The sequence below is a fragment of the Panthera onca genome, chromosome B2 (assembly GCF_046562875.1).
Source record: "Panthera onca isolate mPanOnc1 chromosome B2, mPanOnc1 haplotype 2, whole genome shotgun sequence".
Lineage (NCBI taxonomy): Eukaryota > Metazoa > Chordata > Mammalia > Carnivora > Felidae > Panthera > Panthera onca.
Genome location: NC_138343.1, coordinates 31,354,059 through 31,373,772, shown reverse-complemented (window position 1 = coordinate 31,373,772; position 19,714 = coordinate 31,354,059). Strand labels below are relative to the sequence as shown.

At 38.9% G+C, this 19,714-nt stretch overlaps 1 protein-coding gene across 1 annotated transcript; it reads left to right on the top strand.

The window, feature by feature from the left end:
• Window positions 1-1,798: 1,798 nt before the first annotated feature.
• Window positions 1,799-19,357, top strand: BTNL2 (butyrophilin like 2). Its single transcript, XM_078446797.2, has 9 exons — window positions 1,799-2,117; window positions 5,699-5,782; window positions 7,711-8,058; window positions 9,714-9,995; window positions 11,420-11,440; window positions 14,793-15,140; window positions 16,153-16,434; window positions 17,124-17,219; window positions 18,411-19,357. The coding sequence occupies exons 2-9, from the start codon at window positions 5,704-5,706 to the stop codon at window positions 18,416-18,418; spliced, it is 1,464 nt and encodes a 487-aa protein (XP_078302923.1). The 5' UTR covers window positions 1,799-2,117; window positions 5,699-5,703; the 3' UTR covers window positions 18,419-19,357.
• Window positions 19,358-19,714: the final 357 nt, after the last annotated feature.

Here is a 19,714-nt window from a genome sequence, read left to right as displayed (position 1 = left end):
CCCTCTCTGGGATCCTTGCCTGGTCCCAGGTGCTTAGTCTCCTCAGTGCTTCCTGACTGTTTCTCCCACATGTCAACATATCCCTACACAAAATGGACATCCATAGTTCACATAATAATTCAGGACACAGTTCTTACTTCCAAACTGGTAGGCCCTTGAGAAAGCATATGTAAGGGTTTTTTGAGAAGAAATGCACAAAAATTTAAATAAGTTTCCTCAAGATGGCAGTTACTACTACTGAGACTGACCATAAACAAAATGTATAAAATGGGTGCTAAAGACTCCTGGGAGAATCCCAACAATCTATATCGAGGTGATACAGAATGTGTGCAATGGGTAGAATATTTTCACACCGCAAATTTCGGTGTAAAAAATTTTCTGTGTTTACTTACTGATCCTAACCTTTATGTCAAGCACTATTATGTCTTATAGTAGAGGAATTAAGCTAATAATTGCAAGTGAAACTCAGTGGCATTCACAAGAATTAATCATTTAAAAACAGACATCTTCCCAGGGTTATTTCTAAGTCCTGAGGTAAGGATGATGCAGTGTTGGTATGGAAAGTTGTCCTCAAATTTCCACCATTGACTCCCACTATATGCCTTGATGATGACTATTCTTTTCACAACATCACTCTCCTCTTGCTATATCATTCCACGCCAGCATTTTAGGTAGCAAAATTCCTTCCAATATTTGAGCCTTACAAGGCCTACCTCTTCTTACCTTGGGTGACTTTCCTTTGCTGCTTCCGTGTTATTTTGGGAGAGGGAAGTCTGTGGCACAGCAGCCATTCTGGGAACCAGAGGTAAAGTGGGGCACTTGCCACATTTACCTAACAGATACATAGAAAGAGTAAAGAGATGCTTGGCAATGTTTAATTATTTTTCTCTCTTCTTTGAAGCTCTCATTCTCCACAGTGGAAAGACTCTTCATCTACACTGAAGGATGAAGGAGAAAAAATCTTATATTAGAGATAACAGCATCAAGTTAGGTGCCAAAATATGGGCTTATGATAACAGGGAGGAGAAGACACTTCAGGAAAAAAAAAATCAGCTCAAATCTTGTTATATCATAATATCAGAAATGCTTATATTTTATACTGAAATGAACATCTAAAATTAAATTTTAAATTATTCTGGAGAATTCCTGAATCCCTGAGAATGTCTCTGCAGAACCCCAGGGGGACTTGTACTTTGATTAAAAAACTGACTTAGGAGAATTTAAAGGAAAATCTAACCTAAACAAGAATACACACCCCCCCCCCAAAAAAAAATGTGCTTCTGGCCTTTATTGTTATAATTTTTGTGTCCAAGCATTTGGTTGAGAAGCTTATTAAATTTCCTTAGTATCTGAGAGTCAATATCTGACTCAGCAAAAAGGGACAAAGAACCAAGATGAAAAGAGCAGTAAACTTGCACATATGAGACCTTGGCTGTGTGCTGTGAAGCTGGGGAGGGTAATCCCTTTCTGGCCTCTGTTTTCTCCCCAGGAAAAGGAAGGATGGGACATTTGCTATTCAGTCTTTCTTCTAACTCTAAGCCCTAGCAAACTGCATTCAGGTGCAAACCTGACACTAAGTGGGGGGGGGGGGGGGGGGGAGGGAGACCCCTGATATACGGGAGGTGGAAGGAAGGGTGAGGACAGACCACCAGTGCCAGGGGCTGTGTGAGGACCTGCCAGAGACAGCGCACACTTAGTGTGTCAAATGGGGCCCAGTAGTAGTGCCATGGCTTTCAGGGGTTGGTGGAGTGCTAATGTCACAGTTTTGGCTGCAACTAAACCCAGTCAAAGTCCACTCGTCTGAGTTTCACTTTTCCGGGGATTTCAGCTGGTAGGAGGTGAAAATGCTATTCTGATTGCAATCCATTTTCAGGGTGGGCCTCCAGGACCCGGCTGTCCCTTGAGCTTGGGTGAAGTGGCACAAATCCCCCTTCACCCTAAGCCAGGGGTACCTGGGGCCACCTCCATGCCGTCTGGCTGTCCCTCAGTTCTCCCTCGGTCAGCACCCAGGACCCTGACCTGCCTTTGGACACCTGCACGTGGATGAAGGGTACACCTGAGACCAACTGAGAAGACCCAGCAGCCCCCAGCCTCACCCTGAAGGAGAAAAGAGACACGTGAGTGGCTTGCTGCGTCCCTGGCCAGGATGGCCAGGGGAAGTTGGGGAAGTCGACTAAGATGAGGAAATGGGATATGTGGACAGTCAGCGCCCACAGCGAAATTCTGCTGCTTGCCCTAATACCTTTCACTTGCATCTGACACTCATACCCAACTCCGTGCTTTTCAAAGTCCTGCTGTAGTTTATATGATACTGCTGTGCCGCAGGCTGGGTGAGGGCACTAGATTAAACTCAGAACAGCAGGATCACGTTATTAACTTGTGCGTGATGTTGTGCTTGTGTCTCTGGGCCTCAATTGTCTGTCGTGGCGATGATACAGCTGAACAAATGTTAGGAATGAGTATCTCCATCAGAGATGAGAGAATGGAGAAGTTCAAGAAAATAGAGTGAGATTCTCAAGGTCATAGAAGTAAACACAAAGTCACTTTGTCTCCTAGAATTCTTATTTTACCTTGCTTTCCCTCTATAAAAATGTGTAACATATCATCAGTTATATCTATTTTTAAAACTTATATAGATATATAAACTTCAAACTTTGTGGGCTGAATAAATTTATTCTCACTAGTTAATTACTGTAATTACTTGGCATTTTGCGAATTTAACATTTGATGTCTTTTACTGAAAAAACCAAACCAAAACAAAAAAAAAAAACCTCTAATGACCCAAATATATAGTAATTTGTCATTTTCTTTGGTGTGAATTTTAACAGTGCACACATAGGTCTCAGAATTCGGACTTGTTACTCACCAAATTCGTCAACACAAACTGCCACTTACCACTCATTTATCATTGCAGCTTAATACTTATACTTTATCCAGAAAATTAAATGAAACATAGGCTTTTAAGAATTCGATGATACATACACAAATTAGACCACATCTCTTGGGAATACCAAAGTTTACCATATTTAGTAGCAATGGCAATTTCAAAAGGTTCCTGGCCTATGTTCAAATGGTAAAATTGAGATGTAAAAAACCTTGTAATAAAAATGTTTTCATTTAAAGTTTGCAATGTAAGTCCATGTATTTATATACAAAAAATCTGCCAGAGATTTTCCGCACACTGACAGCAGATGGTCCATGACAGTGTTTTCCCTCGGCACTGTTGACATTTTAAGTTGGATAATTCTTTCCTGTGAATTGTATGATGTTTAGCAGCTCCTCGGGTGCCCCCTTCCCCCAGTTGTGACCACCAAAAATTTCTGCAGACATTGCCAAAGACTCTCTAAGGGCAAGATTGTTACCTTTCCCATTCAGAACCCTGGCCTAAGGCAGTCATTCTCTCCATTTATACTCGCTCATGAATTTCTCTCTGAGCACCAGTGAAGGTTAAGACACATTTTCACCATTGTCTTCAAAAGTCTCAGGGGCATCAGGGTGTCTCAGTCAGTTAAGCATCTGACTTCAGCTCCGGTCAGGATCTCATGGTTCGTGATTTCCAGACCTGCGTTGGGCTCTGTGCTGACAGCTGGGAGTCTGGAGCCTGCTGGGGATTCTGTGTCTCCCTCTCTCTCTACCCCTCCCCCACTCACGGTCTGTCTTTCCCTCTCTCTCAAAAATAAATAAACGTTAAAATTTTTTTGAAAGCTTCATTAATTTGGGCAGTTTTTTTCTAGTTGCATTTGTAGGTTTCCCCCCTGCTTTAACGTGAAAGGCCTAAAGGAACACAAATCTATAAACTGATTTGTAGCAAGTGCGGGTCCTTCTTAGTTCACATGACTGAGCCATGGTGCTTAGCATGAACTTGACAGGCTTCATTTGCTCTTTCTTGGCAAAACAAAATGTATCTGCTTTTCACAAGAGGGGGCATCGGCAATCTCCTTCATTCGGAGGGGAAGTGACTGATAATGTTTCAAGCAGCGAGCAACAGATGGTCTATGCAGTCTTCTAACACCTGGCCCCATTTTCATATTGATACTTGAGAGCTCTTTTAGATCTTCATGTTGTGACTAGGCTTGTATCAGTTTCCCCAAAGGTATTTACATTTTTTTAATGTTTATTTCTTTTTGAGAGAGATAGAGACAGAGTGCGATCAGGGGAGGGGCAGAGAGAGAGAAAGAGAGAAAGAGAGAGACAGAGACACAGAATTTGAAGCAGGCTCCAGGCTCTGAGTTGTCAGCACAGAGCCCACAGCGGGGCTTGAAGTCACAAGCCCGAAGAGCATGTTCTGGGCCAGAGTCTGACACTTTACTGACTGAGCCAGCCAGGCACCCCCTCCCTAAAGATGTTTTAGATGAAAGTGTGCATCATTTTAAACAACGAACAGTCATAATAAAGTATAAATCATCTCCGGAAACACTTGGTTTATAATCTCTATTTGAGTGAATGTTGCTTTCCCTGCCCTGTAGAATCGTAACTGGCATTAGTTTCTGGGGAAAGAGAAGCAATAACTAGTTTATTGTCACTCCTAAGCAGGTTCTTCCAGTTTGGTGTGAAGCAATAAGATATTTGATGTGTCAGATGGAATGAGTCTTATGCTGCTTTCACTCTGAATTTTTCAGTTTTCAGAACTAAAGCTAGCCTTCTATTTTTGTCCTAGTAATTTTAAAGCTTTTTAGTTGGTGGAAGTATTTTTATAATGCTGGTACAATGGGCATGTTGGGTTCGCCAACCTCTGCAGTTGCGCTATTTCTTATACTTATTCCTGTGTATTTCAAGATGACACTGAAAGGCCATTTAGGGTGGTTTCCTTGGCGGTCTCCTTCCGTAGCCCTATTTCCACCACTCTGTCCTTCATTTTCCAAAGCGTGTCCTGCCCCTGGGTTCTCCCAAGGCACTAGCAATGGCTTCCTGGCTGCAGAGTGAGGATGCGGAGCCCAAATGTCCATCGATGGATGAATGGATAAAGAAGATGTGGTATATATATATATATATACAGTGGAGTATTACTTGGCAATCAAAAAGAATGAAATCTTGCCATTTGCAACTACGTGGATGGAACTGGAGGGTATTATGCTAAGTGAAATTAGTCACAGAAAGACAAAAATCATATAACTTCACTCATATGAGGACTTTAAGAGACAAAACAGGTGAACATAAGGGAAGGGAAACAAAAATAATATAAAAACAGGGAGGGGGACAAAACATAAAAGACTCATAAATATGGAGAAGAAACTGAGGGTTGCTGGAGGGGTGGTGGGAGGGCAGATGGACTAAATGGGTAAGGGGCATTAAGGAATCTACTCCTGAAATCATTGCTTCACTATATGCTAACTAATTTGTATGTAAATTTAAAAAATTAAAATTAAAATTAAAAAAAATTTTCTACGTGCTCAGAATAAATGGACCTTAGGAGATTTTTTAAAACATGGAAATATTATTGTCCCTTTAGCTCAGGAGGGCTTTTCATTTCAATCAGAAATCTTCCCTCAGGCCTAAAAAATTGATTGAAGTACCTCACCTGACGTAAGGGGTCAGAAATGAACGGTAACTGCAGAGAAATGGTGTCAAGTCCGTTTCCTTGTTTGATTGTGGAGGAGTTGATGTTGATCCCTTGTTGTGACTGTGTAATTATTGGAACCCACAGAGTGAGTTTGCTCCATGACAGTGTACTCATATTTTTCTCCTGTGTTTGCTCCAGGGAGAATGGTGGATTTTCCAGGATACAGTCTATCTGGTGTGGTTGCCTCTTTCTTCTTCGTACTGTTCACCATGAGGCAGCCAGGTACGATGAATGCCCTTGTTCCTTTTACTCTATGCCCAAATGTCCCAGCGATACAGTCAACATGCAGAGTTCCAAGTCAAAAGGGCTAGGACAATATTAGGACTGGGGATCCAGGAACCAAAGCATCTATGTTCCAAAAAGGGTCCTCAACTTCCAGCTGTGCTATCTTTGGGAAGTTACTTGAGTACCTTCTCCCTTAGTTTCCTTGTCTCTATGATAAGAATAACAGTATATCTGTGTCTTATAGGCTAGGACAGACTTTAGGATTAAATGAGGCTTCACATAAAATACTACCAGGAACGCATTAAGATATTCATCCACCTTCCTGCTTCCATGCAAGACAGCACTTTGGAGACAAGACAATCGACTGCTTCTTAGCATAAATTAAACAGCATGAAAATACTTGGAAACAAGAAATAGAAGAGATTTCCAAGAAATGGATTTTGAAATCTCAGTAGCTGAATTGTATCTTTAAAAAAGATTATGGGGGCGCCTGGGTGGCTCAGTCGGTTAAGCATCCGACTTCAGCTCAGGTCACGATCTTGCGGTCCGTGAGTTCGAGCCCCGAATCGGGCTCTGTGCTGACAGCTCAGAGCCTGGAGCCTGCTTTGGATTCTGTGTCTCCCTCTTTCTCTGACCCTCCCCTGTTCATGCTCTGTCTCTCCCTGTCTCAAAAATAAAATAAACATAAAAAAATAATAAAAAAAATAAAAAAGATTATGAAAATTAGGTGTCAGAGGGAAATGTCAGAGGCCCAAGGAAAATGCAGCATGCAGAAGTGGAAAACATATTAGACAGGGCACCAGAAGGCACAGGCACCAGACTGATTGCTGCCAGAAATTATGTGATGTGACGTGGGGATGCTCTGCCCTCTGTGTAATGCAATTTCTTAACCTGTAAAAGATGTCAACTAGATGGAATGAGTTCAGATCTAGCTTCATATTTGGATTCCATAAATGAAGAACGCAAGCACATCTCCATTCAGTTCTATAGTGATTTTTGACTTGATATTGATCAGCAAGTGAGGAAGTTGAAGCTCCTTTTTAGGATGATTGGATGTGGCAGAGAAAGTGAAAATGGCCCCAGAGCATTTTAGGATAAGAAAGAATATAATAACATGACTTATGAGATTATTAAACTTAACAACAAATAGAATTATTAAATATCTCTTCAATTTGTAGATAACAACAAAGAGGTCAAGCATGACTCAAAATTTGATTAAAAGGCTCAGACTCTCTAGACAAAACACTGCCCTTACTCTACCACAAAATGCCCTTGAAAAAACTGAATTGTACATACATAGCTCCAGTAACTGGAATCTTGCCTACTCCAGATCAAAAATTGTTTAAAGTTAAAAAATAATCCCAGTTCCTTACCTAGGACCAGAGCAATCCTGAAAAGCTGAAAAATCTAATGAATGAATTTATTACCTAAATTTTAGGAAAAATGATTATGAAAGCAGTCACTAACAGTATAGAGTAAAATCACTAACTATAAAATAAATTACTATAAAATCTAAAATAAATCACTGACAATGTTCCCAATGTGAAAAATCAATTTATACATTAACTTATTTGAGAATAAAAACAACCCAGAAATTGTAGCTTTAGTATCTTAAAGGAGAAGAACTTGAGATTCCAAATCTCAAATCTCACTGGATATAGTGGCTTTGCCCCCAAAATCACACAGCTGGTGACAGATATAGTACTGACACTCAATTTTTTTCAACTGCATGTTCTCCTCAATACACAAAATTGTCTTTTTAACAGCAAAATGTGCAAATATCATGCCAGATTTCTTTAAAACACTGAAAATAAAACCCTTCCTTCTCCAGGTGCCTCCATTTTGATAGGTTGGACATCCCAAAGCAAGCATATTAATCTTCCAACTGACATTTCCCAATTTCTCTTTTTCACTCTGTTTTGTAGATAGCTGGAGAGTGATTGGTCCTGCACATCCTATACTGGCTAGGATTGGGGAAGATGCTCTACTCACCTGTCAAATCCTTCCCAAGAGGGCCGTGATGCCCACAAAGATGACATGGTACCGCTCAGATCCCAACGCAGTTGTGTTTGCACAGTGGGATGGAGCTGATGTGACCGAGATGCAAATGGAGGAGTACAGAGAAAGGGTAGAGTGGATAAAGGATGATGTTCCTGAGGGAAGTGTGACTCTGAAGATAAACAACATTCGACCATCTGATAATGGGCAATACTGGTGCTGCTTCCAAGAGAAGAACTATTATGAAGAAACAAGCTTGTTGCTTGAAGTAGCAGGTGAATATCTTGGAAAAGACAGAGTCTTGGAAGGAGAGCTTTATTAACTTGTGGTAAGCTTATTGCCAGTTGAAGAATTACCTTCTAATCATCAAGGCAATTCCTAATGCCCAGTCCTCTTCATTTGAAGAGGAATGCCTTCATTTGAAGGCAGATAGTTCTGAAGTCTTCAAAGCAAGCTCACCTAAAGCAGTCTTCTCAAATTTAACTTACACGGTTTTGACTATTCTTGACAATGGAATGGCAATCTGTGACATCCGGTCATTAACAGTTTTTTCTGAGCCACAGATTTGTGGTATATCAGGCCAATGTGTTAGGGTAAGTCAATCACTGAGTGAGTGAGTCTAGCTGATTGCCCAGCAGTCATATCTCAATGGAATGGGTTGTTCTCTACCCGACCTCCAATATGCAGTAAATTAAATGTGAAAATTGTGTTTCATTGTGGAATGCCCCCCAGTTAGAAAACTAGTGCTGAGAACAAAGTGGTTAAGAACTTTGTGCTTTTATGGAGACTACCAAATATTAGTGTTCAATGAATTGAGGACTTCCAGATGCATTTGGACATACCCACTGTGATGCTCTTGTATTAGCAAAGTGAGAAACAGTTGAGAAAAAGGGGATGATTGACCAAACGATTTGTGCTAGGGAAAAAAACACGCATCTGAAAAGTAAATAATCATTTGGTTCCCTGACAGGATTAACTCCCTCATATGCTAATGAGAAAATCAGGCAAATCCACTTATCTTCTCAGGGAAATAGTTCTCTGGAGATGTTACCATCTCTGACTCACACTAAAAATGTTCCCTAACACTGTTTTTTCTTAATACCTACAACTACGATCATTATTTTTATGTTCTAGGTGATTGAAGATGGATGAAAGAGCATATGTATTTCTGAGATGTGAAGAGAGGGAGGCAGCTGTTCACTATCAGGAACCTTTGAAAATAAGCCACACATTTCCTAGGGCTCTAGGTGAAGGGAGTGAGTCTCTTTCCCCTAGCAAGTGATAGAGTCAGAATTATCATCTATGGGGACCCCTTTGTTTGGGTTTGAGAGTGATGTTGGATAAAGAAAGAATTTCATGATTACATATAACTGGGATTTCTCAAAAACATTTTCCCATTTACTGGAAGGAAGATTTAGAAACAAGAGCTCCTCATGGGGCATTCCATTCTACATGTGCAGGTTATCTACTTGCTCCCCAAGGTCACAATCACCAACAGAAAGAATGTGAAGAATAGTCCCCATGTAGATTATTTCTGGCTTTATATTAAACATTCTAATTAATCAGAGTCAAGGTATCATCTAAAATGTCGGACAGAGTTTGTGGCATTGGGAAGCTCAATGAATAAATTATAACACCTCTTTGCTGGCAGTACTAGTGACATAAGCAAAATGTCGTTATGTCCCTTTCTCTATTCTCCTCCTGTCTGGATCTGAAGAAAAATACGTATGCTAAAGTTTATACATCCAGACTGGAGAACAAAGTGAATATGAACTCCAGTTTGAATGCGAAGAAGATTTTGGGCTACTTCTTGCTCCCCAGACCTATGAACTCTTGCCCCCTCCCTATAAGCCATGTCACTGGGATCTCAGTTTCTATGATTTGTGCCTCCCTGGGTTCCAGGCCTCAGGGCTGTGTCTTCCTTCCACAGGTGTGGGATCTTCCCCTTACATCCACATGGAGGGACCTATAGAAAGTGGAGTCCAGCTTGTGTGCACTGCAAAAGGCTGGTTCCCAGAGCCCCAGGTCTATTGGGAAGATGCCACAGGAAAGAAGTTGCTGTCTGTCTCTGAGCATTCCATCCAAGATGAGAACGGCCTGTTCTATGTGGAAGCCACTCTTGTGGTGAGGAATGCCTCTTTGGAGACCGTGTCCTGCTTCATCCACAACCCTATCCTCAATGAGGAGAAGAGCTCAGTCATCTCCATTCCAGGTCAGAGCTCTGCCTCTAGGACTAATGTGCTCAGATTAACAAGAAAGGTTCAAGGGACTGTTCCTTAGCACTGAATATTCTTTTTATCAAGGAAAATATCTAAAATTTAATAATATGTATTAAAAGGTATAAACTATTAATGGTTGGAATTTTGATTGAATACTTTGATTGAATAGCTATTGTGAATGATATTCCAGTTATTTTCAAGTTCTACCTTTTCTTTTTGAATTAATTTTCTTTACTCACAAGTATGCATCACATGACAAAGAAAATAAAACTATGTTCTTTCAATTAAAATGTTTTCGTATGCCACATTGTGCCAATTACTTCTGGAAACCTATCATGTGATGATTATCAGAGATGGAGACAACTATTTACATAATAGCATCTTATCTATAACCTTATTTATAAATAGCAACAAAAACAGCAAAAAAGGCACAATACAACAGTGGAGTGTTGTGTCTTATGTTATTATAAATTATAGTATTGATGCAAAATGATATTTTCAAATGATTTTAATGGTTGAAAAATCCTCATGATGGACTATTAATGATGAAGATTATACCTATCTACCTACTTACGTATCTATCTATCTATAAACATTTACAATCATGTGAAGAATAATGGCTTTTAAATAACTTAAAACAGCACTAAGACTTTGGGACACTTTCTTATATTTAGATATTAGGATATAGTTATTATTACTCATATAAATGGATATGTGAAAGAATTTAAAGTAAACATTACATGTGAATTTTTTTTGTCTTTTTTAAAATGTTTATTTATTTTTGAGAATGAGAGACAGAGTGTGAGCAGGGGAGGGGCGAAGAGAGAGGGAGACACAGAATCCAAAGCAGGCTCCAGGCTCTGAGCTGTCAGCACAGAGCCTGACGTAGGTCTCGAACCCACAAACTGTGAGATCATAACCTGAGCTGAAGTCAGCCCCTTAACCGACTGAGCCACCCAGGGGCCCCCACATGTGAATGTTAAAAGGAGCTGAATATATATATTACATGCTTTATATATATAAATGCTTTATATATATGTTTAATCTGTCGGTTTGGAATTTGAGGTAATAATTGTGTATGCCCATATATTTTTATACTTTCCATGCACTTATAAGAATAATATGTATTATTTTTATAAGATATTAAATTTCAATATGTTAAATATCAGGAAAAACAAACAATTTTTTGTGTGTGTGCAAAAAAAAAGGAAACACAGCTGGATCACAAAATGATCTATGGGAAAGAATATTTTTCTGCATTTAATTTCTTTTTTATAAATTCAGCTTTTCAATTCAAAGTAGAACTTTTTTCTTTTCTTTTCTTTTCCTTTTCTTTTCTTTTTTTCTTTTCTTTTAATAGTTTCTCTCCTTTCCTTAGATCAAATTCTTTAATATATTATTTTCATTCTTTTTACAGAGAAACTCCAGAATGAGCTAGGTAAGTAGACATTGGATGCACAAATGTAGAAAAGACTTTGCCTCCCCAAAGGAAAGTGGTAATCCCTGGACAAAGCCAGCAGGAGCTACCATGACAGCTCGTGATCCAGATGAGAAACTGAGGCACGACTTTACCAAGTATCAAGTTCAGTTACTACCAAAGGTGACTAGCCAAATGCAGGCCTCCACAGCCTCCTTCAGGCACCATTGCACAGTGTAACCTTTGACTTTAAGTGTTCACAGGGACCCCAGTGAGCTTCAGATAGACACCCATAAGGGGCACAGACATAATCTCGGCTCTATTTGACTGGAGGAAAGGGTGGTGCCATTGTGTCTAAGGAATGGTATAGGACAGGTGGTGGGGCTCTGGAGGTCCTTTTAAAATATTTTAGTGTGAAGGGGCAGTGTCATGGTAACTGGAAGTCACTACCCATCACCTTAACCCTCTGGCCTGCTATGGTTTCTGCACCTTCTCCTCACCCCAGTGGATGGGAGCCTCATCACTATTGGATGGGAGCCATTACTTTCCCAGATCAGGCTGGAACAATGTGCTGGGTCAATCAATCATTTCCTGCTTTTCTGTTTCTTTTTTTTACTTAGTAGTTGGACTGCAGTATTATTATTTTACTGTACCTAAGATAAAGATAAATGGTTTAAAAAGTAACCAACTGATATTTGAGTCTCTTTCAGTTTTTCCTTTACTTCCTACCATCTTCTTCCTTTCTGTGATGTCTTCTCCCAAACCATGATAACCAGCCTGCTCCCTGCCCAGATGCATATGTATCACTTATTTTCTCCATCAATATCCTGCTCTCTCTCAAATCACCAGTTACAGGAATGTGTGTGTGTGTGTGTGTGTGTGTGTGTGTGTGTGTGCCTACGTGCACATTAGATGAGCTTAAGCATACTTTTCAGTCCATGTAGGAATTTTTGAGGAAAATCATGGTGGCAAACACACCTCAATCTCTGCCAGAGTCTAGTGTGACACTTTCGACCCTAGGAGCCATAAAGATAAAGGGAAGGGCCTTGGGAAGGTCAAAGGTAATGCCACAATCTGAGGAGAACTTCACCCCTGTGAGTCTTACCTTCTAAGTTAGATCCCTTTCTGCCTGGGTGGTATCTGCTTATGAGCAGTCAGAAACCTTAACCAACAAAACTTGTTAGTTACAGATCAGAAAGTCAAGCCAGTGTTTGGGGCAGACTGACATATGTCCTTCTCTGTCCCCCAGGAAGACTTTAGGTAAAGAGTCACTCCTCCAAGTTATCTGAATCTATTTGACATGTCCATTGCAGACCCAGCACACAAAATGCAATCTGATATTGTGCTGTTCCTAGTTGTGCTGACCTTCTGGGACCACAGTAAAACATGATGAAAATATGGAGCTCCCCTGGCTTCCTGTCAGGTGGGGATTACAGGGCTGCACCTTCAGGAGCTTTGAGGGTTGGTGATCATCATTGGTCTCTATTTTCCTCATCTTCAGAATGAACGTGTTGAATTTAATCTCTAATGTAGTGTCAGGCCCTAAGAGTCTGGATATGATATGTAACTTAATATTATATAATATCTATATCTATATCTATATCTATATCTATATCTAGTTCACTTAATTGAATATGCTGATTGAAAGAGGATTACATGACATATGATGGGATTATCAGGTTTTAAGGAATTGGTGTATTATGCAGTAAACTGCACTCTCCAGAGAATATTTAATTTTCAGTGAATATTCAGAGGGCATTTCAGTAACATACAACAATACCACCAAATAAAACAAAACAACATATGTCATCACAAATTGTGTGGAAGGATATGGACAAAACTATATAGAGAAAGGGAATTATGCAGAGCTTCTCACAAGGAACTTGTATTCTAGTAGAATATCAATTATTAACAGATTGCACTGCATGATTTTTTTCCTGCACTTTAAACTTTATTTTTTACTTGGATATTGGAAAAACAGGAGTTTCATATATGTATGATACACCTACTCATACGGGTAATAGAGCTAAGGAAATCATCTGTTTTATTAAGCAATTTACTGTAAAATACATGGATAGAGAAAGAGCAGCAGACTAATCCCTAGTTCATTTTTTCTGACTCCTACTTTTCCCTTAAGATTTTAAAAGATATATATGCAATGGAGATAATATTATTTTAGGTAAAATTGAAGGATAAAGCAAACAAAATGCTGGAAATAACTGGGAGTCAAATTTTAGCTAGAATAGAAAGGAATAATCTGAAAATTAGGATTGTGTTGACAGAAAGTTTCCTTTCTAAAGAAGTACCTGGCAGATTTTGGCTAATTACATAGTGAGGACATTTTTGCCATCAACTCCCATCCAGACAATATATGAATTTATGCCTGTATTTCTATTATAAATGATCACAACCTATGTGAAAACATTTTTACCACTTGATAGAAAAGGTTGACTCTCAATTTAGAACAAAGCAAAACTGGCATGGTCAGAGCCTGATGAACTGGAAGTGTAACATAACTTGGGTCCAGGAAAGCCACCAGAGAATATCTCCCATTTTCACAATGGGAGGATTAGGACTCTTTTGTGTATTTGTTGTTGTTTTATGTTTTGTATTTTAACAACCTCCCCAATTCTTGATCTTATAATGCTTCTCAAAATATCCTGATGACATTGAACCTGATGTGTGTTTACAACTCCACATATGTGGGACCTCAGGGAACTAAAATATAACACCTTATAAGGTGTTATAAAAAGCAAACCAGGGGAAGGTTTCTTGATATTTCATTACTAAAAATCCACCTGACACTCCTTCTTATCCCTTCTCATTATCAAGCCAGAAAGAATGGTTACAGTGCCCTTGAGTCTCACGGTCTGCATGTCTCCACTCACATTGTTTGATCATCCAAGAGGTTTATATAGATTTTTGTGTATAACTCCAGAACAATCTTATTATTTTGATAGTGATATACTTATTTTACAGTTTAAGAAACTGAGGCATACACAGATTGAGTAGTTTAAAGAGGTCATATAGATGTGAAGTGATAAAATACTAATTTTATTCTAGAAGTATTAATTGCAAAATTATTTTATTGGGGTGTAATCTGAATAAAATTATAAGTAAGGGCAGGTGTGGGTTCCATTAGTAGTTCTTTTTTTTTTCAGACTGACACACATCATGGGATGGTTCTACCTTGGGCAGGGACAGCCTCTATCCTGATTCCACCAAACTTCCCCCTCTCTAAAGGATGACCTTGTGGCTCACAGCTTCCCTGGGATGCCCATGGGTTCTAAACACCACTGGAGATGTTCTTACTGATGGCACTATTTGTTTCATTTTGTTTCTTTCATTGTGTTTTGTCTGCTGTATTTCATAGCTTCCTTAAAAGTGATTGGACCTTCCCAGCCCATCCTTGTCAGAGTGGGAGAAGACATACAATTAACCTGTTGTCTGTCCCCCAAGACTAATGCACAAAGCATGGAGGTGAGGTGGCTCCAATCACACCATTATCCTGCTGTTTATGTGTATGTGGATGGGGAACATGTGACTGAAGAGCAGATGACAGAATATAGAGGGAGAACAACCTTGGTGAGTGATGCCATCAATGAGGGGAGACTGACCCTGCAGATACACAACGCCACAACGTCAGATAATGGGCAGTACCGGTGCCGTTTTGAAAAAGATGGTGTCTACCAGGAGGCCAGTTTGGATCTGAAGATAGTAGGTAAGGATTCCAGATGTTTTGGTTTCAACCTCCGTTCCTACTGCTTTAACATGCAAGTTCCTGGAAATTTCCCTGGTACCTGAAATTTTCTGAATGACCATTCATTTGTCAAATTTATATTGAACACTCTGATGCACAGGAACTGTTGTACATACTTATAAGTTCACAAACTCAAATGAACCAGATTTAATTCTCTGGGTATAAAATCTGTGCACTTATCAGGATCTCCATAAAATGACCACATGTTTACTAAAATTGGAGAATTTTACTCCATAACTTTACACAAAACTAATTATTTCACAGAGTGTTATTAAAATTCTGGAAAATGTGTAGTTACTAGGAAGTATAACTGTGCGAAGATTAAACTAGATCCACATATCAGTTAAAATAATAAGTATCAACAGAATTGGCAGGATGGAAGAGGAAAGACAAAATCACTCCCTGAATGATAATTTCCCACTGCTTATATTGTGAGTTAGAATTGATTTTTCAAGGTTAGCAAATGCCATTGAAGACACAGGTCAACATCTTAGATAATTGATTTGTTTCTCTCATTGATTTTGTGTCTCCGTTCATAAACATATTCATGACATATCCATAGGGGCACACGTTGGGAAGTTAAATGGACTCCATCATTTTCTGCCACTGGACACACATATTTCTAAAATCTTGATCTTTAAGAATATTCTCTTAATCATTTTCTTTTATCCTGTCCATGAGATTTGTGTCATGATCAAACTTATTTTGTTCACAGATACAGAAAAGATTGGATTTAAAATTTATTGTTCCTCTGACTCTCACTGAGGATTGAATTTAGGAAGACAAAAAATAAAAAACAAAACAATAAACCACTCCAGCCAATGTCATCTCTCAGTGGAATATAATTCCACTATAAGCTTTATTCTCTTCCCAAACCTTTGACTTGCCAAGCTCTTTCCTCTCAGTGAAGTTACTGCCCATATAACCACTTGGCAGATACTTGAGGTTTTGTTCCTTGATCTTTATTCCCCAGGTCTAGGTTCTTCCCCTCTGATTACCATAATAGGACAGAAGGATGGAGAAATAGAGTTGATGTGCAGTTCAGAAGGGTGGTTCCCACAGCCCCATGTGCAGTGGAAGGACATGGAAGCAAAGATAATACCATCATTTTCAGAGGTTCTGACTCAAGGAAGTCATGGGCTTTTCCATGTGAAGACATCTCTATTGGTCACAAACAGCTTTATTGTGAATGTAACCTGCTCCATTAGCAACCCCCTTCTTGGTGAGGAGAAAATGGCAACTTTTTCTCTCTCAGGTTGGTGACTCCATGTGTTCCTCTCAGCTGTGGAAAATAAATATGAAGACAAATGCAGACTTACTTATTTTATTGCTCTACCATATTTTAATTTTTATTTTATTCTCTCTGATAAAATCTCCACTATCTCTTGCAAAACTGGTCTTCAGGACACCTGGAGATCCTATCGATATCCCTTGACTAAAGTCCTAAGGTTATATTGTTGTGTATACACTAACTTTTAAGAATTGACTCTACTGTTACTCTAAGGACAAAGTCTTTTCTTCTGATGTAAAAACAATATCACTCTTGGTGTTCTTTTTTCTTTATTGTGGATTGTCTTCAGAATTAGAAACTAGTTTTCCTTAACATCATCTTCATGCCTGTGGATTAAATAATTTTATCCTTTTGTTATCCTCATTACTCCAGCGATGGTGATATAATTGGAAAAGAGAAGGGAAAGAAGTGTGTGTGTGTGTGTGTGTGTGTGTGTGTGTGTGTGTATTTCTGACAGGAGCAAACAATAAAGCTAGCATAAACTTTGGGTCTCTCCTCAGCTTCTGCAGAGCAGGGAGGAACTGACCAGCTATCTCCTTGAGAGACCCACTTCTCATCCTCCTTTCTAGCCCAGGAGTTGTTCAGATAAAAAGAACAATCTTTGAATTTTCCCAGGTTCATGACTTAGTGAGCTTATGGGTTTTCCATTTTAGAGTCCATGATGACTTTTTCATGGAAGACAGTGTTTATTTGTGGATTGCTTCTTGCTGCAGCTGTAGGCCTGGTCATGAGGAAGAGCTATAAAAAAGGTAAGTCAGGTAAATAGAAATGGTATGGAGCATACTTTGTAATGGGAACCTTGCTGTGCACTTTCCCTAGCCTCTCTTTTCAGCAACCGCATAGGGGAGGCTTTCAGTGAACATTCAGTAATTAATGAAACATAAGGTCCATGGTTTTACATTCATGTAATGGAGGATTGGTGTTGACTGATATCAGAGTTTACAGTGATAAAAGTAGCAAAAGAATTAAAAGACAATAATTGGATCCCACTATGAACATTCCCAAGTGATCTAGTTAAGGAGAGGATGAAAAAAGTAGCATAGTCATCTATGCTTTCAAGACTGATAGCTGAGACTTGACTGAGGTTCTGTTGGCATGAACATTTCACTAAGATCTTTAAAAATATGGTGACTCATTTATTGGTGGTTCTTGTTCTGTGGATAAAGGGCCCTTATGTGTTGACATAGAGATTGTTTTTTGTGCCCTATAAAGTTTCTTCACTTCAAATTTCTTATGTCACTGTAACTTTGGTTTGCCTGTTTGGATGTTAATGTAATGAAATTTATATTTTAAAATACTCTCCACATTGATTATTATCATAATGGATTTTCTTTCTCTATAATGAACATGACATTGGATCCAAATAGAGCTCACCCAGAATGATACTTTCTGAGGAGAACAAGCATGTGACCCCTGAACACTCATGCAGCCATACATCCTATGGAGATTTGACAACTTGCTCAATGTGCCAAGCCAGGAGGGGCTCATGTGAGGGAAGTGATACTGTGAGGTGGAGGTTGGGGACAAGACATTATGGGTCTCAGGTGTTGCCAAGGATAATGTAGCAAGGGAGTCATCCCTGTGTTACCTGAGAATGTGTTCAGGCAATGAGTCACTATAGAAACCAGTACGGGGCCATTACCTTTCTTCCAAGCGTCCTCTCCATGGCTCCAGGATGGGTCAGAATCTACCTTGAAGAGCCTCTGGATACCTTTCCTTTTATAATATGACCAACAAGTGCTCTATCTACACTTTTCCCCAAGTTTTCTTCTCTGAAACTACACTCCTTCTTCATTTTCATTCTTTGATCCTTTAATGTGGGTTCTCCTGACATCTTTCCTGCACCCATGAAATTTTGCAACATCTCCAAGGGAAATAACAACCTTGGATTCTGGAAACAAGGATTATATTCTAAGTCCCAGCTCTTCTCCTTTTACCAGCTGCTTGAAAGGTTTCACACCATCGTCAAGCTACCAAATCAAGATGCTTTAATGTCAGTCTGGCTTCAAATCTGATCTGGAGACTGATCCTTCAGAGAACTATCCTCTCCCAAGCTGTCTGATATCCTGCCACTCATCACAACCTGATATGTGATGACCAAAGATTCTTAGAAAATCCAATGGGAAATGCAATTAGGCCTATAGGAGGAAATGCAAAGAATTATTATTTGATATGTTTCTTTACGAAGGTGACAATTTTCCAAGTGGGGCTAAGTAAATGAAAAATACTGTTGAAAAGAGTAAGAGAAAATACAGCTAAATGGAAAGAGAAAATATGATCACTGAGATATAATCTTGAATATCATATGAAATGTGGAATTCCTGTTCCAGACTTTTTCAAAAAGTTAATAGAGAACTTGGAGTGAAAAAATGTTTCAGAAATTCTAGTCCAAGACAAATGCCATATGATTTAATTTATGTGTGGAATCCAAAAGCAAAACAAATGAATAAATAAACAAAAAGCAGAATCAGATCTATGAAAACAGAGAACAAACTGATGGTTACCATAGAGAAGGGGTAGGGGTATGAGCAAAATGGGTGAAGGGGAGTGGGAGACATAGGCTTCCAGTTATGGAATGAATAAGTACAAAAATTAAAGGTACACCATAGGAAATACAGTCAATAATATTACAATAGTATTGTATGGTGACATATGATGAGCATAGCATAATATACAGACTTGTTGAATCACTATGTTGTAAACCTGAAATTAATGTAACATTGTGTGTCAACTTTCCTCAAATAAAAAAAATTTAAGTAAAAGAAATTCTAGTTCAAGAAAAAAATTAATTTCTTTTCATTGTATCTATATGAGATGATAGATGTTAACTAAACCTAGTGTGGTAAACATTTCCACAATATATACAAAATGAATCATCATGCCGTGGACCTTACTCTTATATAGTGATATATGTCAATTATTTAACAATAAAAGGAAAAAAAGAGAAAAATTCATTGTGTCATGTATATGAAGGTATCAGTTTTATTTTTAGAGTAAAAAAAGTGCACAATTAAAATTTATAATTCCAAGATAAATGTACATAAGTGATAAATGCAACACATAGCAAAATTTGTTTAAAGTCATAATGAATTAAAGAAGAGAAGCTACATGTGGAAGAGGAAAGACTCTGGAAAAGGGAAGACTTGGAAAAAGTCTTAAAGTCTTCTTAAGTGACAATGAAGAATACCTACTAATGGCACTCTGCTGCTTTTTAGGATGACACCATCACAGTAATCACTGTCCT